Source organism: Varanus komodoensis, unplaced genomic scaffold (genome assembly GCF_004798865.1).
Source record: "Varanus komodoensis strain SLA01 unplaced genomic scaffold, ASM479886v1 scaffold39, whole genome shotgun sequence".
In the NCBI taxonomy this organism is placed as follows: Eukaryota; Metazoa; Chordata; class Lepidosauria; order Squamata; family Varanidae; genus Varanus; species Varanus komodoensis.
In genome coordinates, this window is record NW_025335922.1 from 6,691,666 (window position 1) to 6,718,939 (window position 27,274).

Sequence of the window (27,274 nt, forward strand, 5' to 3'; positions counted from 1 at the left end):
TATGTGATAATCTAAAGAATTCAAAATAATGTTAAATCCATCACCTACGGCTTTAAATAAAAGACCTGTAATAGAGTACAAAAGGTCACTCTCTAACAGGCATCTAAATAATGCCTAAGACTCTGAAGTGGTTTCCATTCATTTTGTAAGCTATATAAAGATAGCGGTTTTTGTGACCAAACACTGCTTTCATGGACAGGCTTCTCAAATAATATTTGAAATTTATTCACTTCCATGCAAATGTTAAAACATAGGAAAATGTGTGTCTCATTTTATGCATTACTTTTAATTTTCTCTCTCTTTTCTCAAGGTTTCTTACTTTCTGTTTCAAAGTCTATGCGAAAAGCAGAAGATGATATGCTGCTAAGCACATTCAGTCTTGGAAAAGTAATACAGAATGGGAGGAAAGCTGAAAAGTCACGGCCTCCATCTTCTTTGGAGCATTATAAAATAGAGGACAGAAGTTTTCTGGAAGAAGATGGCACCCCAAAATTCTCTGTGAGTTTCTTTTCAGCCATCATATTTGAACACAGGGACACTGTTTACTTTACAAACTATGAAAAGATTTGTGACAAAACATTGCAGTAAATTGTTTCAGGTATAGTAATGCATAGAGTAAATCTGAGATTTCAGGCAAACACTACAGTTTAAAAATATTTTAAAATGCTAATATAACTGATTTCCAACTTTACTTCTGTGCAATTTGATCTCACTGTATTTTCATTTTTTAAAATTCTTATTTTGGTCTTAAATACTTTATGCATTAATTTAGGAACAGGAAAAGTAGGATGCAGTCCTGATTCATTGACATCTATGCAATGTGCAGCCTTAAACCAGCAAAAGATTAAAGCATGTGGAACTATCTCACAAGGGCTGTCATGCAAACTCAGGCAAAGGCATAATTTTGTTGGTTTGCCTAATAAAATGCCCCTTTCAAAACAACATCTCTTTCTCGGATTTGCATGAGACCACAGGACACCCTGCAAACATGGCATGGTCCCCCCAAGCAAATTTAGCCATAGGGGCCGCTCTGTCATGAAACCAGGTCTGCGTCTTGGAAATGGATCATCAGGTGGGGTTGTAGCCACTGCACTTTGGATTCTGGTCACTATTATGTTCTCTTTACAACTAAATTAACCTTTTCTTTGACATACAGAATATAGGTTCTAAACACCTTGTCATAAGCCATGGTCAGCCACTGAATGTGGACTTTAAGCAGCTTCCTTATTTTGCACTGGAAGGACCTATGGCTTTTCCAGCTGATGCTGAAGTTGAAAGTGTTGAATCACTACAAGAAAGGAGAGAAACTGGAGAGGAGGAGAACTCAGCTAAGTTACCTATTGGAAGAAGAGATTTTGATAGTAAGTATAAGGTTCATGGTATTTTGAACAAGTAATACAGCTGGATTATTACAGCATATTCAAGTAAAAACTAATGAGACAAATATTTTAGGCTGCAGCTATTTCTAAAGCATTTGCTAGAAAAATTGGCCCAAATATTTTAAGGGTTAGTGAAGATTGTAAGCCAATTTATACAAGCATTATGTCAGTTAGTGAAAACATCTGACAAAACTTCTTGGGTATTTTCTTCAGTGCTCAGGTGCATGCTTGGAAGAGTCTATCGTCCTTGTTGGCAAGTCTAAAACACATTGAAGAACATCCCTTGGAGAGATAACACCGCTTTCTTGACAATTCATTGAAGATGTAGTTGTGGTTTGCACTGCTGTATGTTTGTATAGGTTCTAAATATTTATTCGTATGTCATAACACCAACACATGATCAAATAAATGTAACAATTACAGTGCATTATTAAAACTGAGAATTCTGCAAAGCTTGTTTGTCCTTTTGTCCAAAATAAATATCCATCTTGTATAATATTCATAATCACAGTGACAGAGATCTTAATGTAGCTGCTGTTTTTCTCTTTCAAACAGAGACACTGACATTTGCACAAGAATTGTAGGAAGAACATTTATAATCTAAAGAATTGAGTCAACTTTGTTTGACCAGCGATCAGTTTATTTTTGGCTATACCCTTGCTGCATTTGCTGGTTCCTTTTATTTTGCTGCTCTCCAAACCATTCTGGCATCCCATTGCTGTCTTTGGTCTCTTACTGTGTATGTGTTGAAGTGATTGATTTTCATTACTGCATGTGACATTTTCACTTGTCCTGTCCACCTGCTTCCTCTTTGAGCTCTTGTTTCTTGGCTGGCAACTTAATTTTCCCATTTCTTTACTTTTACTTCCATTCTGATGAACATTTCCAGAACTATTTCTAAGTACAGCACTGTCGAGATGCAAATTCAGGCATTCTGTTTTGGTTTAAAAAAAAGATTTTAAAGTAAGATTTTTTTAAAGGAACAGTATATATTATTATTTGAATTATTTTCTCTGGTTTGCTAGTCACTCAAGTGTGCATCATTTAAAAAATAAACTGCTTTCTTGGAAAACAAATTAACTAAATCTTGTATAATAAAGACTAAAAATTAGATAGGATCTTAACAATTGTTTTTGAAACATTTCAGCAAACACTTCAAGAAATAAAAAATAAATTTATATAGACTAATGCAAATATTTGTTGAACTAGGTAAAGAAATTACTAACATTTTTGAAAGACTATTAAGTATTCACCTATTTGGTATGTCAATACATAGGAGACCTTAAAACATACAGAACTTAAAATATATTTTCAAAAACATTTACAGCATAGATTTTTATTCAAGGCCAGTTTACACAAGAGATTGTTACATCTGAAAAGTTCCAACTGCACACAGGAATCTATCTGGGTGGACAAATGCAGAAGTTGGAACTGGTGACCAAAAACATTGCAGCAGCAAGTAATCAGACTATAAATAACAAAGCCTGATGACACCTTAAAGGCTAATGAACTTGTTACAGAAGTAGCAGACACATCCATAGACTGTTTTGATCACATGAACTGATCATGCCTGGCAGGTTCATGCATTAGATTGACCTTGCAAATGTACACCCAATGATGGTTCCACTACTCACTTGTAGAAACAATGCAAAAGAAGCATAGCCCTGTGGGCAGGACAAAACTGCACGCATAAACAATGCTATTTTAAACACCAATGATACCTAATGCCTTAATTAATACAAAAGCTTTTTGTAGTTTAATAATTAAGGGATGCAAGCAGCAGAATCTTCAAGCATCTGTATTACTACATTTCTATGCTACCTGGTAGTCGAAGTTCTCTGAATGGGTCACAAAATAAAACATAAAACCATGACATATAACAACATAATAAACAGAATTCTTAAAAACAGAATAAAACCAAAGGAAAAGCCAGAAGTGCAAAGGTCTAAAAAAAAAGCACACCAATACTTTTTTTAGATCTGAAAAACTAAAAAGACTGGGAGGGGGAAAATGGCACTGAAAGGTTATAACACAGGAACATAGGTGCCAGGTGATACTCTCCGGGGTGTGCAGTCCATAGCTAGAATACCACCACTGAAAATGTGCTTCTGGAGTCTCACTCAGTAGGGGCGCCCAGACAATGGGATCTGGGGAGAAGACTGTTCTTCAGGTAATGTGGCCCCAAACTCCTTAGGGTTTTGAAGGTTTTTACTAGCACTTTTAATTGAGCTCAGAAACAGACTGGAAGCCATTGCAGATCCCAAAGTACTGGTACAATATGATTATATTATATTATTATTTTAAAATGCTTAGAGACATTTGAATAGACATTTAATAAGTATTAGTCAATCCCTGTTAACAATCTTGCTATTCTATTTTTAAACTGCTATAATTTTGGACTGTTTTCAAAGGCAGTCCCATGGTGAGTGGTGTGTGTGTAGAGAGAGAGCAAGAGCGAGAGCGAGAGAGAGAGAGAGAGAGAGAGAGAGAGAGATCTCCAAATAAAAAGTTACCAGAGTGTGGATAACTAAGGCTAGTCGTTCTCTGTCCAGGTTGATTCATAGCTGGCTTATCAGTCTAAACTTATAAAGTCATGATCTGCAACACTAAGGCCATCTGTGCCTACAGTGACAATCCATGAGTTCCGATGAACTACAAACTCCCTCCAGAACAAGTTAAACACTATTTAGCTGGGAAGATGATAGACTCAAACTTTTGCCTTGTCTGGACTGAGTCTGAGTCTGAGTCTGAGTCTGAGTCTCTCTCTCTCTCTCTCTCTCTAACACACACACACACACACACCCCACATAATGTAGGCCAGGTAGAATTCTTCTCAAAGCATCACCTACCCACAAATATGTGGATGACTTTGGTGTAGTACACATCACTCCTCACACCAACTATCTAAAGTAGATTAGGCTGAAGAAGAAGAAACAGGCTATTCCCTTCATGTCCCACTTATGGGCATCTGATGAAACTGGAAACAAGCACTGGCCCTTTGGTGTGATCACAGGTTACTTATGTTCCACTCAGAGGGTTCTGTTGCACTCAGCCTGTGGAAGTTCTATGGGCAGCTTGTTGGCCACTGTGTGAACACAACACTGAAATACATGGAACTTGCTCTAATACTGCATGAGCCTTTTTTATACCAAACAGTTTATCATTTGATTAGGTAGGATACATTTCCATTCAGCTCATTTGCAAGATAGCACTACTTAGGGGAGAAAGGATGGGGAAGAGAGAACAGAGTCCCTGAGAGGTTCATTCATGATTAGTTTACCTGCAATTGACTTGTCTTCGGTATACATAGCTGCCAGTGTTTTTGGTACCATTTGTGTACATGTTGGGACCTGGTTGGTGATGAAGTGCTGACTCTTTGCCTCAGTTATTTGATCATCTTTGTAGGTGCAAGCAAACTGGGACCTAATTAAAGGTTGCTTCAACTAAAAAGAAATCAGATTAATGTCAGATAAACAGTTGTTAAGAATAAAAGGAAGATACCTTTTTGCTTAAAATTTTATCTGCATACATAAGCATACAATGAATTTATCCTACTGTAATCAAAACTAGTTCTCCACAGCAATACTAATATTTTAGGACATTTAGAAACTGAATCTTTATTTTATTTTTAAGGCCCCTACAATTCTTAGAAAAGATATTCATTTTTCCCAGCAATGCAAATGTGTTACATATGTGAGAGAACACAAACATTATGGTATCTCTTCTTGAAAGATTATAATTTGAGATTAAAGTTTGAAATTAAGTGTACAAACAAGAAGCAATCTGCAACAACAGAGTATAAAAAAGCAGTATTACCCTGTCCTTCTAATGCTTGTGAGTTCACACAAGGCAACTAAAATACACTAAAATGCAATACAATAGAGGCAGCTACAGCATTAAAAAACAATTATTCATATATACATATAACAGCCAAAGTCTTGCTGGAATTTTTAAAAAAAGAGAACGAGAAAGAGTCATTTGAGGATCACTGGGCAGGTTTCTTAATTTGGATGCTGCCATAGAGAAGGACTGATCCCTTATTCAAACCATTCTTGCTTCCAACAATAGGTATGAAGGACCTATAACTCCCATCAGCTCCAGCCAGCATAGGCAATCATTATAAATGCTAGAACTATAGGCCAAAACACCTGAAGGAAAGCAGTTTGGGGAAAGCTAAAATATCTGGAAATGCTTTTCTATTGATTCCCTCCACTCAATCCCCCTGGCAAAAGGGTTACCCTAAGTTCTTTAAGGCCACAATAAGGCAGCTCAAATGATTCAGAAAAACAATTTGGGGCTTTATATCTGGCAAGTTTTATGATAATCAGGTTGGTTCAGTTCCTATTTTTAGGATTCTGCTGAAAAGAGCATATTGTTAGTAAACAGCTCTTGCAGAATCCAGCCAAGCCAAACCTCCTCTCTGCTATACAGTATTCAGGTCCTTTACATCCATATGATGTAATGCTATGAAATAAATTTGGATGGTGATGAAATGTTTGGTGTCTCAGTCCCTGCATTTCCTGCTTCAAAAATAGAGCTGTTTGCACCTCTCTTGCAATTGCATAACTAAATAACACTGAATCCTTCACCCCCAAAATTCAGTCCTGGTTTCTCCTCTGCTTTGTCCAGCATCTCTTCTCAAAACTCTTTTTCCATGTAACTCTCTGCCTCCCATCTTAGGCAAGCTCTGCTTCTTGCTCCCACTGCTACATGGGGCTTTATTTGGAACTGAGCACAGGGAAAGGGAGACAGACACTGTCAAGGTGTGGAATAGTTAAAGTATGCAAGTAGAGGAAAAAAATGCTGCTGCTAACTCCTGCTTGGAGAAGTGGCAGGATTAGTGACTCAGAGGCAAAGGGTAGTTTGGAAGCCTATTTTACTGGCTTAATAAGGGAAATGCTGTCAGGACTCCCCCTTCCATAAGGGCAAAACTTGTTTCCTGTTGATGGAAGCTGCTCACTTGAATTAAATTCCTGGCCATGATGTCAACAGCAATTTTCAGCTCCTGCTTTTAAACCCCCTGTACACAAGTTTGACACTGGATCCTGAAACAAATTAAAGTTGGTCACTGTTTAACTGGGCAAATATTTAAATCTGAATGCATACCACAAACAAATTGTCAAACGTGTTGTTCACTGCTATTTTTTTAACTCAAGCACTAATGACAATAGTCAGGTACTACACAACGAAATGTGAGCCTGTAAGGGAATGTAAATATATGCCTCCTAATAAGCTAGCAAATTTGAGTATTTTTGCAAATACCAGGCTGTATCTAACACAGCCACTGTGTTCCTACTGCCATTTTGCCAGTTTTCATTTGCTTTAAGAGCTACTGGTTCCCTGTTTTGCTAGTAGTGGGTCCTGCTGATACATGACCTATTAGACTACCCATACTATTTACAGAAACAGAATAAAGCACTGGAAATTTTTAGTATAACCAGAGTGTAGAAGACAGGTTTGTCAATGAAATCAAGGATTTTATAAAAACACATTTGGTCCGCTGGTACTCTGAAGCAGTAAAATATGCCCCATCACAACTGAAATAATGTAACTTATATAGCAGTGTCACAAAGATCCACCACAAACCCCACAATGGTTTCAATCAATCATCAATCCCAGAGAAGCAACCCTGCTACAAAACAAGCAATCCAAAAACCTCCACAAACCTACATACAACCAACAATGCTGAATATGGTCTGCCAAGGGTTCAGTAAGCCTATTTTTGTTGTCTGTCAGGGTCTGAAAAAGGGAGATTGAGAGACAGCCAAGAAACCAAAATGCATGGCTAACTCAGTTATATTCAGTCTGATGAGCTACAAGTTCAGCAAGTCTGTTAAATGCAAGTCTCCGTTATGACAAGTGCACAAATACTTGGTAACCTATTATGCTCTCAGACATAAACAAGTTTTCATTTGTGGCAGAATTATTCCCCGAACCTGTTCATCACCATTTTATATGCTGCTCAGTATATGCAGATTACCTTCCCCGATAAATAGAAACCCAGCACCCAGAAACAGAGGATGAACTTCAAATGGGTATGAATTCCATGCAGGAATGATTTCCTGGTGGGGAACAATCTCCTGAACCATGCAGCAGATCTAGCCAGTAGAAAAATTTCTCCCTGACATACTCGTCTTATAAATGCAGGCATTTTCATTCTTAAGTGGGGTGGTATAGGGTGGAAAGAAATCTAAATACAGTATTCTCCACCTTCATTCTGCAGACTCTAATAAGCCTTCACCTATACAAGCCTTTTCTAAACTGCGTATTAGGCCTTAGACAGCTTACAGTAAGCAATATATAAAATCAATGAAGTTTAACTAAAATAGATTTTTCTTTGTGGGCAAATATTCTGAGGTTATTGTACCTTAAGTTTTTTTTCACATGCTGCTGTTTGAAATCGCTGCCTCAATGCTTTTGGAGAACATCCACTGGATTGTGCTGGAGACCTAAATTAAATTGAAATGAAACTTGAATTGTGATAAGCACAATACACACCAGAAGTTATCAGGCAAATATATTCATGTTATGTATATGTAAATATAGAGTATTTGGTTTTTAAATACCCAATCAAATAACTTAGGAGTGGGTTCACAAAATCAAATGAAAGGCAGAGAGCTTTTGTCTGCATGGCTGTTTCATTCATTTTAAAGAAGGCAGCCAATGCATAAGCACAAAGAGATGCCTGCACAAATCAGCTTCCACTATGCAACGAATGCTTCTATAGGTAGGCAGTAATTGCAGGCACTCAAAAGAGCTCCTACACAATATTATTTGAACATCAGAAAATCAGATGACATTATTTTAGTGATAGCTATGCATATTTTAATAGTAGGTCTTCTTTTCTGCGGCTGAGTTTATTTCATCAGTGTGTTTGCACAGATAATTTTGGTAATGACAGATTCTTCCTAAATACACTGCTGAAACTATTGATGTTTTGGTAGAGAAATATCAGCAGCATCCAAGCTTCTCAATTAGCATGCTCTCTCCAAGTTTCAGAAACATAAGATTAGTTCAGCTGGTAATATTCTTATTTCCTGGTTTATTTCTCCCTAAGAGGTTAAGTTAATTTTTCCATAATAATTATTATCAACTTTCAAAAAGAGATAAACATTTATTCTATTTGTACAGCATTCTAGAAGACTGATTTTTATTGACACAGAATATTCCACGCTTCTCCAAATCAAAAATTGTTCCAACCATGCATAGGCTGAGAACCATTGGACATACTGGCATCCTGAGCCATTCACCCACATGGGAATAATAATAGTACTATTAAAATTATTAAAATCCACACTTCGCAACTGAAAGTATGACATTTCCCCCTAAAAAGGCACGGTGCATTAGCATGTTGGCTGTATCCAGCATGCATTCCAACAAGTGACTACAAACCCACTCCAAGAATCCCTAGTTTGTTCCAGGGTTAGGTAAGCTACTCCCAGCCAATGGGTTAACATGCCATCTGAATGTGAATGGCATGAGTCATGGGCACCAGGACAAGATTGCCCCTTGGCAAGAGCAACAAGAACCAATGAGGTGCCCAAGCGGTACTTTGTGGAGTTCCCCCTGGTTTCTTCCCATGTTCCTGCTGATATCAAGAGAATGGGATTGCTCATGAACAACCCCACTCTCCCAGCATTGACAGGAGTACAAAGGAAAGTGTCAGGCTCTACCACATGCCATCCATTGAAACCCTTTTCAAGGACTGGGGCAACAGCAGAGAAACAGGCGACTTGGCCTCACTTTCTCAAGATGGATCCCACCCACCACTGCAATCCTTTCAGTTGTTAGCAGATGGGAATCTTCCACTGATACTTGGGAGACAGAGAGCCCTTCTGCTTGCTTTTGTTGAGAGAAAGGCAAGAGAGTAGTTCAGCAATGCTGCCTGCTTCCGTACTCCCTACTGGGGAGAAGAATAGGGCAAAAGACATCCCATCCCTTCTGTTGCCTGGAGAAGCTGGGGCTGCTGGGCAAAGTGGGGGCATAGGCTGCCTGGCACTGGCCTTAGAAGGTCAGCACCAGCACTTTATTTCTTCTTACCATCTAGTAAAACCAGCGCTCAGCTAAGTGCCAGCTCCACCAGGCAAAGGGAGGGGCACAAGCTGCCGGGTGCTGACTGACAGACTGCACCCAAAGGAATGTGCATCTTGATACAGAAATGTTTTATGGTAAGCCCAGACCAAAAAAAAAACCCCTTTCTTATTCCTACTGACTTTGTAAGACTTGCTCATAATTTTCAAGACCCAGCACTTACCTGAACAGCAGCATGGTAGAAGAGAATCCAAATTCTTCACCAAACAGCAGTTGAGCTTTGTTCTTGGAAGGAAGCTGTGCAGCTGCTTCATCTAAAAGCACCAATAGAGCCTTCACAGTATCTCTGCCGCAGTAACGAGTGCCATGGTTTATACAATGTAGTTTGGGCTGAAATTTATTTCAAAAATGGGCTATATTATTTGTACATGGAGTTTAAATATAGTATCTACATTATAACTGCACTGATCCAAAAAACTTGACACCAGCTGCAGGCTGTACACTAAATGTCTGCGTTTTAATTTATGGTAGACACCTTCTCTCTATATTGCAATGATTCTTGACTTCAATAGTTTATTTTTGGCTTGAAATGGGAACAGATTCTCTCTTTCTCTCGCTCTCTCTCTCTCATTCACTGGAGAAATTATAACCAAAGGCAGATACACATCCCTCAAAACAGAACCTTTCACATATTGGAAAACAGATTAGTGGAATTCATAGAACAGTATATCCTATAGATGAAGCTGAACCAGCAATATGCACCAGTACAGGTATTTATGAAGAGGTGATGCTGCCACAGGATTCAAGTGAGGTACCAAGATGTGTGACACATTGAATTACAAAAAGTTCCCCCAGGGTTACTAGCCAAATTAACCAAGAAGAAGCTTAAATTAAATCTATCTTCCGAAAGAAGTAAACACTGCATATCTGTATGTATTTCTGTGGAGCAGGGGGATGACAATATCTTAAACCACTAGAAAAAATAATCTAAGATACTTTAATATATTGTGCAATTAACTATTAAGGTCTTAAAACACAGCTTTTTCTTCTGTAATTATCTGCCAAGAGCCAGTGTGGCATAGTGGTTCAAGTGAGACTTAGGAGATCCTCATTCTAGTCCCCGATCAACCACAAAGCTCCAAGGGTGATTCTGAACTAGTCACTAACTCAGCCTATCCTACTTCATAGGGGTGTTATTAGGGTAGAGCACCGGGGGTCTTGGGAAGCCACTTTATGTTCCTTGCAGGAACAAAAGCAAGATACAAATATAATGAATAAATAAACAAACCATCCACAAGTAGCACAAAGTAAATACTTTTTTCCAAACAAATTAAGTACCCCCTGTTACAGGAAACTTCTGTTACTGGATTATTTTCTATAAGCAAGGCATTTGGGGGAAAGTTACTTTTCTAACATCAAGCAATTCAGGACAAAAGGAGGCCCCTTACCCGGGCTGGACTGATTCCAGCAGTACTAGTTGTCACAACCTCATGCTGAAAATTGATAATATTTTTAATCCTTAAATCCAAATCTTGTACAACTTCCTCTACTGCTCCACAGAAGGGATCCCTGCTGTTTCGGCCTTTTATCAGATGTATCTTGATTGTTGATAGAATTTGGCCCCCTGCAAGTCTAAAAACAGACCTAGGGTCATCCCCATATTCATCTTGGCACTATCTTAATATACTTAACAGTTTTAAAAACAGAGAGTATTCACAGTTAATCAAAATTGCTCAGCAAACAGCTTTGATCTATTAGATTGCACAGCATCATGCAATGAAATTCTGCACTTTAATGCAATCATTTGCTTTTAAGATTTGAAAGATTAAATAAGAGTTAAGAAGAAGGAACAATAGACTCATCCTTCTCCAATCTATGGATTTAAATAGCAAACAGAAATAGCCTAGCAAAAGGTTCTTAATTCATTACATTACCATCTCTAAGCTTATATAATCTGAATGCTCATTAACTACAAGTGGACTCAACTTTTGAAAGAAGTGAAATCAGCCACCTTGTGTTATAGAGTATTCTGTTTCACATAAATTAAGAAGTACAGAAGCCATAAGAAGTGTTTTCACTATAATAATTAGGTAGCCAGAATGAACAAAGCATTAACAAACAGCATTTTAATAAAGTGCTTAAAACACTCTTCTAGTACCAAAGGGAAATAGAAGTTTTTCCACCCCAATGACAAATTACCTCCATACATATTATGCATATTTAAAAGTGTGTGTTCCTACATTTCATCACACACTAGTGCAACCAGGAAACAGAAATGTCAGTGCTATGGAAATAGTAGCAGGCTTAATTAACCATAGAATGTACTAAGTGCAGGAAGCCAGTTTAATCAACACCCTACATCAATGCTCACTTTTCTTTACTGTTGCACATTAAATTTAGACTTCTAGGTAGCAGACTGAATGGGTTTACATGTTATGGAATAAGCATGACATCCAAATCTAGAGTGGTTTTCCTGCTCTGGGTTTTATGCATAGAAGCCAGCTTGAGAACCCATGACTTCCAGTAGGGTTATTTAGGTTGGGTTACTCTTTGAATGCCTTTTTATTTGTCTAAACCCAGCATGACAAAATTTTAATTGGTTGCTGGGAATGGCTTGAATGGAGAAAATCCTGCTGCTGTTCATGATCTTGCTACTGCTGCCACTATTCTCCATCAACTCAGCCTCAGGACAGATTAAAACTTATATTGGTATCATGAAGAAAAGTCAGCAAAGTATCCTGAATCTCTTCACAATTTTTAAAAATAATTTGTATAGGAGCAAATAACTACTGGTAGAAATTTTGTGTAAGTTCCACCTCTTTTTTTATTGATCTGCCTTGAAACTGGTGCAATTTTGTCTTCCATTCTACTGCTCTGTCTGGAATTTTGCAGTCTTTCCAATCCCAGTCTTTCACTGTTCTGTAACTTTCATGTTACAGGAATAGAGATGTGGGGAAGAGAGAGTAAAAAGTCCACAGAGGAAGGGGGAAATGAAAAATCACTGGCAGCCACAAAAGAGGAGGAGATTTTAGGGGTTGGTGTTATTACTTCAGAGCAGCCTATAGAAATGAAACGTGTTTCCTAGAAAAGGAAGAGTAGAAGTGTAGGATAAAACTGTGAAGGATATTGGCAAGAGGGGAGATACTGCTATGCTGGGCTTGGTAGCAGCCATGGGCTCCCCTGCAAGACCAGGAAATTTTAAAAATAAAAACAAAAAGACAAACTTGTTCCCAAATTCATAAGACCTCAGAAAAAATATTTCCTCTTTTGTGATCTGATTTGGGGGTGGGGAATTTTCTCAACAGCTGGGAAATTCTGTTTCTTCTTGCAATCTTCTTGTCAGCTGGCAACAAAAGTGGAACAACTTTGGAAACAATGCTGACACAGGAAATTATAATTTCAGCAGCAATAGCCCCTGGGATACTTGCTGGCATCAGCATGGAGGACAAAGGCAGGCTCAAACAAGCCACATGAGGCCACCTAGTAGGCAATCATCTGTTGAAAGTGAGAGGCAAGCCACCCAACTACAATGGATTCTTCTCAAGGTAGCTTAGCCTGACATGCAAACTGGCCCAGTATGCAACCTTAGAGGATGAATGTTCTGGAAAGCATACCTTCTCCAAGCCAAGCCTAATTCAGGTGCAAAAAGTGGAACATAATGTATAGAAGCTCCAGCAGTGTAGCATTATATCACATACGTGGCCACTTACAAGATGAAATTTCATGTCTCAAGTTTTGTATAAGATGCAAAGTATTTCAATTATGTAATTCCTTAGGACTAGATGTGTACCAGTTCTCAGCCCTCTAGTCATATGAAAGTACTTTATCAATTTTGTGTTCTACTTCATGTCCTCCATTTCAAGGAAGGGATACATTTGAGAATTTTAACAGTAAAGCAAGGCATCTTGGATTAGTGTGTAACAAACTTCTGCTTTCTAAGTCATGCTGTAGGATGCAAGGGGGAGAATGAAGACTCATTCTCTTATTCTCCTAGTCATATACAAAGATGGATGGTCCAGTGTATTCCAGCTGTGCTTTTTATCCTATTATGAAGTTTTACCTGCATGAATTATGATCATGAATTTCCTAAGAATAAAGACTGAGCAATAACAACCTTTGGTTCCATAAACTGTGGGACACCCACCCAACTCAAATTTTTCTCCCTGTACTCCTTTACAGGAATCAATAATTAAAAACCTCTGCTCATCATCATATTATTATGGGTATAAATAAGATGATGATATGCAGAAGTTTTCAATTATTGATGTAGCTTCAGGCAAGGTACAACAGTGTCTTGAATAAGAGCATTATAAACCACTGTTAAATGAAAACTTCAGCTTTTGTATACAAGGGCCACACTTACTTTGATCAGTTCGTTCTGCAAAGTGAGTCTTTTTAAGCCATTAGGCTTGTTTTACCAGCACAAACTCCAGTAAAACTAAGAACAATATGCTTCTCTCTACCCAGTATTGCTGCTCCAAGCAGCTAATATCCCAATGCTTGTTTAATCTTTCTTCCCACATTCTTCATTTCCAGGAAAAATGTTCCCATTCCCCATCAGATATACACAACTCTAGCTGGAGCAATGAAAGGAAAACTTCATTCATTTTTTATATGAAGAGGCCAAAACAAAGTGCTGATCTACTGTGTAAGGGATTAGTTTTAAGACACAATGCCATGGTTAACTTCATTTTGCATTAAGGTACGGCATAAACAGACTGCTCTTCCAGCCTAATCCTACCCAAGTTTACTCAAATGTAAATCCCTCTGAGTTCAAGAATATTTGCTTCCAAATAAGTTTGCATAGGATGGCAGCCTGTGGCTGGTTTTATTAAGTGCTGAAATACTTTGCCCAAAGTATTAAATGTGCTACTTCTACATTACATGATTCAATCTGAACAAAAAAAGCCAAAGGGTTACTTTAGTTCTTGCTTTCACCTGTGCCACATTAAGTTGAAATCAAGTAATGCTAACAAGAATGCTCTAAATGTCTCTGACCTCTCCCTGGCAGTGACACAGACAGTAATAATTTTATATATGCAAGATTTATTCGTGTAAAAAGATTACTTTTCCCACCAAGCATTGACAGCTAGTTCAGTAACCTCCTCACTTAGATTTCATCCATAAAGCTCTACCCAAGCAGATTCTACAAAGGCTAAGTTCCTGCAAACCACACAAAGCCCTAAAGATTTCACTTATGTTCAGCTGTATTTTTTCCCTGTAGAAATGTATTTCTACTGTAGCTTAAAGCATGGAAGATCATGCTATCCATCTTTTGGCATCCAGAATCACACTTTCAGGTGAAGTAGTGCTAACATTTGATCTTCCAGGATGGAAAGCAATCAAAATTATGATTTACTCAAAATAATTTGAAATAAAAATGTTTAACAGGTATTATGTACCATCATTTTTGATGCAAGGAATAACTGAGCATCCAAAAGTCAGTCTAGTCCAGTAGTTAGAGTTTCAATCTTGATCTGGAAAACCTGGGTTGAAGTTTTGCCTGTGCCACAAGCCCATGTGACCATGGGCTAGTGACGTGCTGCAGTCTTATGCACAGTTATCTTGGCATATAGGTTTAACTTAGGCTTAGGCTATGTTCCCCACCCTCTGTAAAAATGTGATATACTTTCTAGGGTTGCAATAATAGTGAGCATTTAAAAATACTGTAAAGCTTCAGTTTAAAATATACTCTGTCCTCCTCTCTTTCCCTCCTGAAACACTTCCCTTTCCTCATCTCCTGAGTTGCTTTGCTAACTTCAAAGAGCAGTGTAAGTTTTTTCTATGTGAACTACAAAGAGGTGCAGGAGGAGAAATGGAGCACCAATTACATGTTCTGAGACCATGGGACTGGGAATCCAAAAAAATCCTATGGCCTCCTCAGATGCTGTCTAGGGACCATTGGTCACTGGTTTAAATACATTAAGGAAAGGTTAAGTAGGCTCACTCCTCTTACAGTGAGACTTTGAAAACCCTTTCTCTAGTATAGAAAAAGCATACATTGACAGTTTCCTGATTTTTGTTTATCACATGCTAAGAAAGGCATGTATATCCTAACCCTAAGCTTAAGCAGAAAAACATACAAAAATTGTTACCTTGGATCCAGGACCTCACCAATAATGTCTTCCAGTTTATCAATAAAGTGAATCAAGTGTGAAAATCCTTTCACATGACTTCTTAAAGGATCATCTGCAGAAGGAGCATAACCTTTTCCACCAAGTTCTATGGCTCTGATAAAAGAGGCTGCCATCTAAGAAAATACACATCCTTTAGCTAAGTAAAGTAGTAGAACAAACATCAGCCCATAAAATTAGGGAGATAATTGTTAAAGCAGCTTTGGAAAAGACCCTCACTCAGTAAAGGTATACCACATTAGCTAACCATATTCCCATTCAAAGTAAGATGAGCAAATTAAAGCCCATTTATTCAGTAACTGGATGTTACCATCACAGCTGTCTATGTGCCTGTAAAATAACGCAAAATAAATTCCAAATATATTAACAGCATGCTGTTTTGAAATAAAACTACAAATCTTTGGAAGAGTCCAACTTACCAATTACTCAAACCTTTGTGCTGTCTCGTGCCACATATGATTCAGACATATTGTACCAGCAAGAACTGTACCTTATTAATCACATAATAGTTATGTAAGCAAGTATCAGCAACAGAAGCCTTCTGAACTTTAACTGCCAACTTAGAGGTGGCATCATGGTAGGAGTGCTTGTTAATAGGTCTTGCAGGTTCATTATCCATCACCTTTATCACAACCAGTGCAACAAAACCATCCTATTACTTCTTTGCAATGCCATCACAGAAAGACTGACACCAACTTGCCATACATACCAGGAACATAGGCAGATGTTTCTTCCGTGCAGCATGTTTTAGATCTGTAAAAGCTTCTCTTCCAAGACCCCGCTCAGGAATATTTAAAATGTGTGCAAAAGCCAGATCATTCTTGGAATTAACTAATAAGCTTAAATATGCATGCAGAATTTTCTTCACTATCAATGGCAACTATATAAACAAACAAACAAACAAAGCTGTCATTTGTTTGCATCATGAAAACTTGATTTAGCAATGCATTGGTTAACTTGCATGTAACAAAGCAAACCTAATTTACACCAGCTGGCAAATCACTAACTTTTATGACTAGTTAAAGAATGTAGACTTGGATTAACATGTATATTTAAAGGTGCATGTATCAAAGATCTATCATTCCATATTTCCCTGTTTGATTTCCAGTCTAACATTTAAAATTTCCATAATGACCACTTTGAGAACAAGTACTATTTGATATTCTTAACAGTTTACTTTTCAAATCTTAGTCAAGACCTCAATAATACAGCAGGATTCCTGAATCTGCTGGCTCAGGTACTGCATTTTCATTTAACCATGGCTGACCTCAGTTTGAAAGAGAAGTCGTAAAGTGCTTCCTTTAAGTGAAAATTCTTGTTAATAGAGAATATCAGCTATAATTTCTTGATAATAGGGAAATAAAAAAGCAAATGCTGAGGTTACTAGGACGATGTATGGTAAGATCAAATCTTCAATCCATGAAATTGTGAAAAAAAGATATGTATATGTACACTACATAGTGCTTGCTATTATCAGTGGTTTTAGGCATCCGCTGGGGAGCATGGAACCCATCCCTGTGGATACAGAGGTCCTGCTGTACTTCCTTGATTTCAGGCCTTTGAATTAATTTCAGGGGTGCCTTGTCTAGGAATCCATAAACAAGACTTGAGTAACTGAAAGGCAGGAAATATAGGTAAGAGAACATGACGTGTGGCCACAAAGGATTGTGAACCTTGAAGCCTTTTCCAAGTATTGGCAAAGTTCACATGATTACCATAGCTTAAACAAGCCCCAGTACCTTGTTTATGCTACGATAAATACTAGATACCAATTGCCTAATTACCGTTGAGTGAAAAAACAGCCCTCAAAGAACCTATTGCCTGCCATTGACTAACTTCATGGAGTCTTCCAACAAGCCATGCTCTTGTCAATATATTGGCCTTTTTCTTTTAAAGAATGCTGAAATTCAGCTCAAATTCAATTTGAAATTCCAGAAATGTGGTTTTTATGCATAAACAAACAAGCCTGGAAATCACTATTAAACCAAAAGATAGCACCTAAAACTGTAGGCATCCCTCACAAGAAATGCTGTATAGGCATACAGTGTAAAAATCACATCTTACCTCTTCATTATCCTGGCTTATTCTATTAGCTGGTGTAGAGGGTACAGAAGAAATGGAATCACTCTCACCGATGGCATCTACTGTTCCAACAATAAATTCTAACAGTTGTACCTTTGGCAAGCAAGAAGATTATTTCAAAACTGTACCTGAACAGTCTACTATCCTTTCATGCAAGCAGATGCTGCTGTATTCCTGAAACACACAAGACATGGGCTGCTTCATGTGCAGATGGCAAACATGCCAAGCAGAGCCTAACTGGATAAGTGGATGCAGTCCTTGGAATAAAATCAGAAATTGCTTTAGGACACATTTTCTGATTGGCTCTGAGGTAGCCATTGTGATAGACAGTGGATCATCTATGGGGTAGAGATCCCACAGGATACCCGTAGGTCAGCAACTCTCATACTTTTAAAACAGAAGTTGTATGGAATCCTTGAAACTGTGCTTCTGTTCAAGTAAAAGGAGAATTAGGGAAGATTCCTAAAATCAGAATATCAGAATACTGCTGCATGGACAGAAGTAAGGCTGAGTACAGCTAAACTCCTTTAGACATAAACTTCTGGTATAAGGAATTTAAGGAAGTGGATTCATTAAGGCAATAACAATTTTACGGACATTTGAAATTTGGCAAACCTAGCAAAACTAGCACACATAAAGTCCTAAATTGCAAAAAGAGTAGATTCAAAATCCTAATCCATCCTTTTAGCTGGCACACTTCGCTCCTTAGCAGACAAAGGAGTCTTTCTTGTATCACAAAGTAACAAAGTATATTACAAAGAGACAACCTGTTTTTCCTGAAGGCATTGTGACAAATCAAGCAAGTTTCCTCTAGAGAACTAGAAGGGGCAGAAACATGGATTTTCTTATTCTGAAGAATTTCCCTTCACTTTCAGATACAAGATGCCTGCTTTGAAAGCTGGCCATCAAAGTGGAATGTTTACCAGTTCTGCACCAGTTACAATAAATTATTTTCTATAGCAGTTTTTAGAGTCTGTTTCCATCTTCAGTTTTGCTTACCTTTCAATAGGCAGTATTGAAGACAGTCTGGTTTCCATATTAGGAAGTTTTATGTTTTATATTGTGTTAGATGGATTTAATTAGGTGCCTTGAATATTATATATAGGAAAGAGCAGTACACAAATATCTAGGACAGTACCAAAGTCAACACAAGAGCTACTGTAAAATATGCTGCACTAACGTAAGGGACCTCTAGTGTGATGCCAATAGCATTAACTGCCATACCAAGATTTCCTGGAGAACCTGTCAATAGTGTTAGCTGGCACAGTTGAGGTCCCTTCCACTCACAATACATGACTTAGTACACATATTGATTTGGTTACTTTCCTCTGAAGTAAGCATAAATAAATGAATGTTTTGCTTGTTTAACATTTAGGAAAGACCCCTTGAAAATCAGTTCACCTAAGTACTGGAATAGTCTAATGGTTCGACTCCATCTAAGGCAACTTCAAACAAATTCGCATCAGGCAACAGTCTTCCACATCATATTCTCATAATCTTAAAGTGCCACTCATTTTTTTAAAATACAGTTTCAGATAAAGTGACTGCTTCACTGGAATTTTACTGAGTTACTCTGACATTAAGACCATCATTTCCATAGTACTGTGCCAGACACATTCAGAGAGAATTATCTTACTTCATAAGCCACATAGCTTTTAGCCTTTACAGAGATTTAGCAAGAAAACTAATGTAGCAAATACAGTTAATATGTGGCTTTGGCACAGATTTTGGGATTACTGTATAGCTAATTTGGTTCCATCTACATCACTTTCTTGGCTACGGTATTTTATTCCAGTCTTTCAAATAAGCCCATAGAAGTTACTAGCCCACATAAATGCTTACTAATCCGCACCTAGGGTGTTAGTTATTTTTTCTGGCATAATAATGGTTAGTCAGGCAAAAAGGAACTATTAGTACTCAAAAGTTCTCCCTGCAGTCAGGCAAGTGGTTCTTTACAAGCCTCTTTTACTCAAACACTTAATAAAAAAATACTTACAGCAGATATAGATTCATTTTCCAGTGCTAGTGCCACACATTTCTGATAAACATCTATAAGATCCATCATATTGGAATATTCTAAAAAGCTAGCATAAGTGCTTTTGATGTCTTCATAGTTTTCAGGAGCTTCCACATTGTTCTGCAATATACCCAACTTATCAGGGAGTAGATAATTCCAATGTAATACCACTTCACTAAGAGATGCTTTGAAATCTCCAAAGTGCTAAAGAGAGAAAAAAGTCATCATTTATTTGGAACAGGAAATAGAGACTAACAAGAACAAAAATTAGGCTCATGAAGTTACACTATAACAAAGAGAGAAAACTAATCATCTAGGGCCCTATATGTCCTATAGTGTGTATTTAATTGATTTTGCTTACAAATGGTTTTTCACAATATATCCCGTTTTTCTAACAGTTTTTGAAAATGGTATAAATGAACATTTCCAGGTATGTTGCATAGGAACATATCAAGAGAATATATTGTGTGGATCAACCACTGCTTCTAAGCTGAAAAGCTATGTACAAAAATGATAATGAAGTCTCAGAGCCACAAGACACAATTTAGAACCATCTTCAACTATCACTTCTGATCCTTCCTACTTCCCTCATTTCTCATTTCCTTAGCCTCCTCCTCCTATTCCCTTCATTTCACTATTTCTTTTATTTATATCCCCGACTTTCCTCTAAGGAGTACAAAGTACAATTTCTCAAGTCTAGTTTCTCATTCAACTACTGACCAGACTAAGATTTGATTCCCTTGAGCAAATCATTGAGCTTATATTGCAGACCATTTTCTGAATCCTACCATTAAGCAGAACATGCTTGGTGGATTGGGACAGATGCATAGTAAGCTATCTGCATTTAGGTCCAATTGAAATAAATGAGAAAAGTTAGTCATGGCAAGTTCCACTGTTTCAATGGCAACCTGGCTTGCAATACTATGCCTGAATACAAACATACATATGAGCAGCTATGTATACTACTGCACTGGAAGTCAATATGCAATTCTATACATGTGTGTTCAAAAGTATGTCCCACTGAGTTCCATCCTAGTGAAAATAATCTGCAGGCTCAGGTACCTAGGAAGCAGCTACATACCAAGTCAGAATATCAGTCCATTTAGCTTGGTACTGTCAAACCCTGACTGGCAGTGACTCTTTAGGGTTTCAAACTGCATTCTTTCCCAGTCCTACCTGGAGATGCCAGAGATTGAACCATAGAGCTAAAAGCAAAGCATGTGTTTTTATCACTGAGCCACAGTGTCTTCAGCATTGGTCTGAATCCAACCCATTCTGTTTGCACAAATATTAAAACATGACCAATTAGGAAAACACTAGAGTTTCCCATTTCATTTACAGAACCAGTTGTGTTCTTAAATATCAGTGGTGTTAAATTCTGGTAGCAATGGAAATGTTCTTTAAGTATGTTTTATATGAAATGCCCTAAGTAAAACAACTGCATTTTTCATGTTGGCTTTTTAGAAAGCTATTGTCCAACACAAAGAAATTTATAGTGCAATCATTTCCTCAGATGTAAATCCCACCGAGTTCAATGGGGCTTACTCCAAGGGAAGCAAATATAGGATTGCAACCCTAAAGATACTTGAGGATGTTTTTCTTCCTCTGGTTGATTCTGAGACCAATTCTTTGATGTGTAATTACTAGTTAAGTTTCAATATAATTCAGTCTTTTCTCACAGGATGAAGAACTTGCAGAGCTTAACTGTGTTTATACTGGTACTGTAAAAACATTTTAAATCCAAATAAAAATGCTGTCCAGATATCAATTTTCATGATCAGGTGCCCACCGTGACAGCATATTATTCATAGAAAGGATTGTGAGAGTTTGTGGTAGAACTCAGAAAATGTTTTGCTAGGAACAAATGCCAGCTGGCTAATTTATAAAGGAAGTTCACAAAGTTCAACACTTTAATTCTCTGATAGACAACAGGATTATTGTCTTTCACGAGGGTAAAATTTTTAAAAAGTTTACAAAACTCAAAGCCATGCACTTCTTCCTGATGTTATTTGTAAGAATCACATCCTTCTGGAACATTTGACTACAAAATTATTTTGTTCTAAAATTCAAAATTCTAACAGAAATTCGTAACAGCTATTTTTATATAACTGATTAATGATTTTGTAAGAGAACAACACTAAAGCTGGAAATAGGTTGGCTAATATTACTGCAGACAAACCACAAAGATACCATGCTAGTGACAGACTTTACTATTTAAACCCATCAAACAGAACTGAAAAAGATTTGCATTTCTGCAAAGAACACCAAATACGTAAAAGCAAAAGTTTTGAAGGTTCAGTCAATGCTATCAGTGTAATAATAGAAGCCATATAACATACAGTGCTTTACATGGTATATTAAGAAGGACTGACTCAAATAATGCTTTGTCACAATACAAAAGAAGAAAGCAAATACTATAGACACAGTTTAATGTTGCCATTCCACTACTACATTATCTATAAAATTCCATTATGCTTCAAGTCACAGAGGCAGGAAACTGGCAGAATAGATTAACCCTGCAAATATTTGTCAAAATTTATGTATGCAAAACCCAAGGAGAGTACAGTGGTACCTCAGTTCATGAACTTAATTCATTCTATAATTCTGATTGCGAACCAAGTCAAATTTCCCCATAAGGTTCAATGTAAATAAGGGTACTCCATTCTGAACCATATGTACAGTGGTACGTTGGCTTAACTTATGAACAGTGGTATGAACTTAATCTGTTCCAGGACTCTGGTTGTGACCCAAATTGGTTGTGAGCCAAGTTAAATTTCCCCATAAGGTTCAATGTAAATAAGGTTAATCTGTTCTATAACCATTTTTTAAATCAGAAAAAGGTGAAGCAAAGTGACAAATAACAACAAAGATCGCGGCCATCTCCCCCTTCCCACCCCAAGCACAAGTGTGGCCATCTCCCCCCCCACAGCACACTGGGGTGGAGGGGAGACGGGCACAATCACGGGCACAGGGGGAGGAAGAGGCGGGCGCAAATGGGGCACGCTGGAGGAGGAAGAGACAGGTGCGATCTCGTCCACTCAGGGGGGTGGGGAGATGGCTGCGATTGTGCTGGCTGGGGGGAGGGGAGATGGCTGAGAATGCGCCCGTCTTTCCTGCAGGAGCGTGCCCGTGATCACACGTCTTCCCTGCACGAACGCAACCCAATGCGGAGTTCGCGACCCATGTCAAAATTTCCATGAAATTTTTGTTCGCAACCTGATTTGGTTGTGAACCAAGGCACTCGTGAGTCGAAGTACCACTGTATTTTTTTTAAAAAACCACAAAAATATGAAACAAAGTATAGTACAGTAGAGCATGAGGAGAGAGAACACTAACCTTGCTTGAGGTGACTTCTGGCGTGGAGGACAGGAAGGTGGGTGGGGAGGAGGTTATTGTTTGGAGGGAGAGTCTGCAACCGCGATCTCGACTAGAGGAAGCTGCGACCACGTGTCAGAGCGGGGAAGATGGCCACGTTCATGTTCCTGCGAACACAAACACGGCCATCTTCCCCGCTCAAATATGCTCTGACACATGGTCACAGTGTGGGGAAGATGGCCGCGATCATGTTCACCACCCAATGCGGAGTTCATGAATGGAAGCAAAATGTTGCCAAACTTTCTGTTCACAAACCGAATTGTTCGCAAACAGAAGCGTTCATGAACCGAGGTATTACTGTAATTGGCATAATAAACTTCATTCTTCTGGCGAACTTAAAAATCTGTAGCTAGACTTCCTACCAGGAAGAAAGCATCTAATTGTATTTTCTTCAACAGACCAGTTTTGCTAATGCCTTCTTTTATCAAAGCAGAAAGCAGATGCAAAAGGGGGAGAGAAAGGTTCTGGTGGCGAGACACTGCAGCTGTGTAGAGCATAATATACAGTGAAGAAGCTCTACTATTTCAATAGTCTGCTAATATTCAAGGAGCTCTACTATTTCAAATAGTCTACTGCTATGACTATTTCCGCATCCTGGAGAGAAACTGGCATGGGGTTGACAAAGTGAAATCTTATGCATGTGCATTTTGGACTTAATGAAGTTTACATCCAAGTAGGCAAGGGGCTACCCTATAAACAAATTCTAGGCATCTAAGGCATTTCAATACTTTTATCATCAACCACTCTTGAAAATTTCTGTAGTACAGTTTTGGGAAAGATGAACAATTTGATTATGAGGGAGGGCTATGAGTTTTATACAGTATAATCTTGGAGATTTGTACTGAAGGATGGTTTATACTTTTTCTAGTTATATACTTAACTTTTCTAGTTAAGATAAAATGTAAAGCCAATGATTTACTCATTCTGTGCCCAAAGCTAATATTTTGTTAGACATTTATAATCATTTTATTATATCACTATTTTGAGCATATATGGCATTACCTTTCCACTTATTCAAGTGACCAAAGATATAAAGCATTAAAATTAAAGTCAGCTAAGAACACTAATAATCAAAGTACAAACTCTCGTGAAAACAGTTGCATGCTAACAATACTTAACAGCTGCGAAATCCTGGCAAACACAACCATTTTGCCAAAACTCAATAAAGATGGGCAAGGAAGAGCTTTCACAGAAGGAAGCTTTGAAAAAGCAATGAGAGTTTTTCAGACTGGGACATATGACTATGTGTCTCAGTCAAAAACTCCTCATTGCCCTGTCAAACGTCAACTTTAGAGGGAAACAAGTGTTTAGACAGCTAGCTGTCACAAATCCTTTTCCACAGAAAAGGGTGTGGGAAACACTTTTCTCAGAAAGGAGTACAAAAATATATCACCTGGAGGACTCGGGGGAGGGGGGTCAATATCCAGGATTAGTGCCTGTGCAAGTACAACTAAAAAAGCCTGAACCCTTTTGCACACATATTTACAAACATAATTTTTTAAAATGTTTGTCATTTTGGCACCACTCCAACATGTCACTAGGGAGCTTTGAATGGACTGTCAGAAGCTGTCAAAATGATAATCATGCAAGCCAACCATCAACAGGGGGAAGGAGAAGACACGGGAACAACAAGCCTGAGCAAAAAGCTGGCTTATAATTATGGTGAGGCAGGCAGCCACCACCAAGAGCTGCTTGGCTGTCTATGGGATGGCTGAGCGGCAAGAGTTTCTTTTACCACTCTTGTCAAACAGGTTAGTAATACATTCTCAGTATCCACAATGGGATCAGCCATCCAGGTTCAGATGACACAACCTATCCTGTACACAACAACCCTTACAAAAACCCATGGGTTGTCAGGGTGACTTGTTGCACTCAATCAGGCAAGCCTGGGGGATTCAGTCCACACAACACAACCCCTCACAGGTAACAACCCACAATGGGTTATCATGCTATGCAAACCAGGTTCACATTTTCAAAATTTATGGTGACTTTAACAGGACACAATGGTTTGTTTTGAGTTGCAGCACATGCTGGGCACAATTTCTGTAACCACTGCCCAGCTGCAGCTTGTTTTGTTGTCCAATCCGAGATAGCATGGCTTGTTCAAGGATTAAACAACATATATTTACTTTAAGGTGAGTGGAAGATTATTTTTTCTCTGGAACCAACTAAGTTGCATGAGAACTCAATTAAATTCAAGTCTGCATTTCCCAATATATTTTGCAACATGAAATGACATCCTTCAGTCTTCAAACAAAATTACTTTCTTCTGCATTTCCAAAGCCTAATTGCTTTTATTTTACCTTGGCATCTTCCCTAGCCTCTTCGGCTGAAACTGTGAATCTGAATGGTTGTGTCAGGGGCTGGGACTAGGGCAAAAGAACAAAAGGCAATACAGAATCCAAAGTCCAACTGCAAGGTTCAAATCATAGTCACAGTACAGGTCAAGAACCAGGAGTATGTATCAGGTCATACATGTAAACAGTCATGAACAAGCCAAGGGTCAAGAACCAAGAAGACAAACAGAAGTGCAGATACCTGAAGACAAGATAAGTGGACAGGATCTCGGGCAAGGCAAGATACAGAACAAGGTTCAGGCAAGATGCAGGAGTTAGCAGAAAGACCTGCATTGCTGAGGCAAGATGGCAAGGCAGGATACATGGAAGGAGTCCAGATGCAGCAAGGGTCAGGCAAGGTGCAGAAGCAAAAACACATCACAGCTAGCAGGAAGACCTGTGTTGCTGAAGTGAGACAGCGAGGCAAGATACAAACAGCAAGGCAGGATCTTCATCAGACAAGATGCAGGTACTTCAGGCAGGATAGCTAGACAGGATACAGAGCAAGGGTTAAGCAAGATGCAGGAGCTGAACCACAGCAAATAGGAGGACTTGTACTGCTGAGGCAAGTGCCGGACAGAAGAGCTTGCTCTTACATAGATCTTTGTCCATGGGTCCCAGCTAGTACTCATCAGGAGGCTGAGAACTCTGGGAGGGCTTGGGTATTCTGGTTCTGGCCATCACACGGAGCCCCAGAGCAGCCTGGATATTGACTATTTGACCAGCTGAGACCAAAGAAGAAACTCTAGCTTCCCGCTATATGCATGAGCTGTGATAAGCTTTAGGTTCCTACACTTTCCCCTCCCCTTTACTGGTGCACACCAGAAGAAGTTATAAGAAGTATCCTGTTCCTTTTTTAAACTAAATACAATTCTCCATACTACTCAAACTCTAGGAGCTCATTTGTTTACATTCTAGTTAGTGGCTAGGTTATAACTTGGCTTGCCTGAAGTAACTAGATTTTAAGCTTGTTCATAATAGGAAGTTGTAATTTGTTTAAAAACAACCTAAAGCTTAATCTTTCAATTTTGTGTGCAAAATGAAGAAAGGGAATGTGTAAGGTCAACCACATAGAAGAAACCCATGATTTCCCATTAGGTGTGAACCTCCCAATCAGAGAAGCAGCAGAATTTTGATAAATCAATTACTTGTTTTAAATAGTGAACAAGAACCGTCTCTTCCTGAATATCAGAATAGTGAACAGACCACTGCAAAGATGTTCCTTATTTCTTGATTAAAAATCCTAATTTTATTTGGACACCCTGTGAACTCAATATTCAGAACAAAAAAAAGATATACTAACCTTTTTATTTACCTCAGCGACAGATAGCTGCAAAGCCATCAACATGCAATCTGCACCACACACAGTAGTCCTTTCAGAGTCCGAAAATAAGTGCCATTCTTTTCGGAAACAATGAAGCATACTCAAGATCCTTTGTTGAAGAGTAGTCATGTTTCTAAATCAGAAAGTAAAAGAATAAAACTGCAAATCATTGGAAGGAGACACTACAAACATTTAAGAGGAAAGGCTAAACATCCATATTATTGTCATGACCCAGGAAGAAAAAGACAAACAACCACCAAATGAATTTCAACAAGGGCAAAATATGAGCCAAGAACAAAGGTAGATAGGAAGCAAATAAGAAAATGTTAAAGGTCATAGTGAGTAACCTAACAATGAGTCACCAAGCTGGGATAGAAAACATGAATGTCATTTGAAGTTCCCTAGGAATCCTCCATCCCACCCCATGAGTGGAACAGAGAATTCAGTCTGGGCATCACCATTCAAGAAAGATTTTTGAAAGGCTGGTCTCACAGAAAGCCATCAAAAATTATAAAGCAGTTTACTTGTTCCCTCCAGACTTTGGGGGTTAACAACTCCCATTAGCCAAAGCCAGCATGGCTGATAGTCAAAAATAC

General features: G+C 38.4%; 2 protein-coding genes across 2 annotated transcripts; one reads left to right on the plus strand and one right to left on the minus strand.

Moving 5' to 3' along the window:
- Positions 1-240: 240 nt before the first annotated feature.
- On the plus strand, positions 241-1,642 carry PMCH (pro-melanin concentrating hormone). Its single transcript, XM_044441072.1, has 3 exons — positions 241-498; positions 1,157-1,361; positions 1,593-1,642. Exons 1-3 carry the CDS (start codon positions 241-243, stop codon positions 1,640-1,642), a joined length of 513 nt encoding a protein of 170 aa, XP_044297007.1.
- Positions 1,643-1,808: 166 nt separating this feature from the next.
- Positions 1,809-26,807, minus strand: LOC123028874 (PARP1 binding protein). Its single transcript, XM_044441174.1, has 10 exons — positions 26,658-26,807; positions 19,623-19,847; positions 17,609-17,719; positions 16,254-16,424; positions 15,506-15,660; positions 10,859-11,042; positions 9,634-9,800; positions 7,747-7,828; positions 4,660-4,822; positions 1,809-2,313 (listed from the first exon to the last, which is right to left on the minus strand). The coding sequence occupies exons 1-10, from the start codon at positions 26,805-26,807 to the stop codon at positions 1,973-1,975; spliced, it is 1,749 nt and encodes a 582-aa protein (XP_044297109.1). The 3' UTR covers positions 1,809-1,972.
- Between the last annotated feature and the right edge of the window lie 467 nt (positions 26,808-27,274).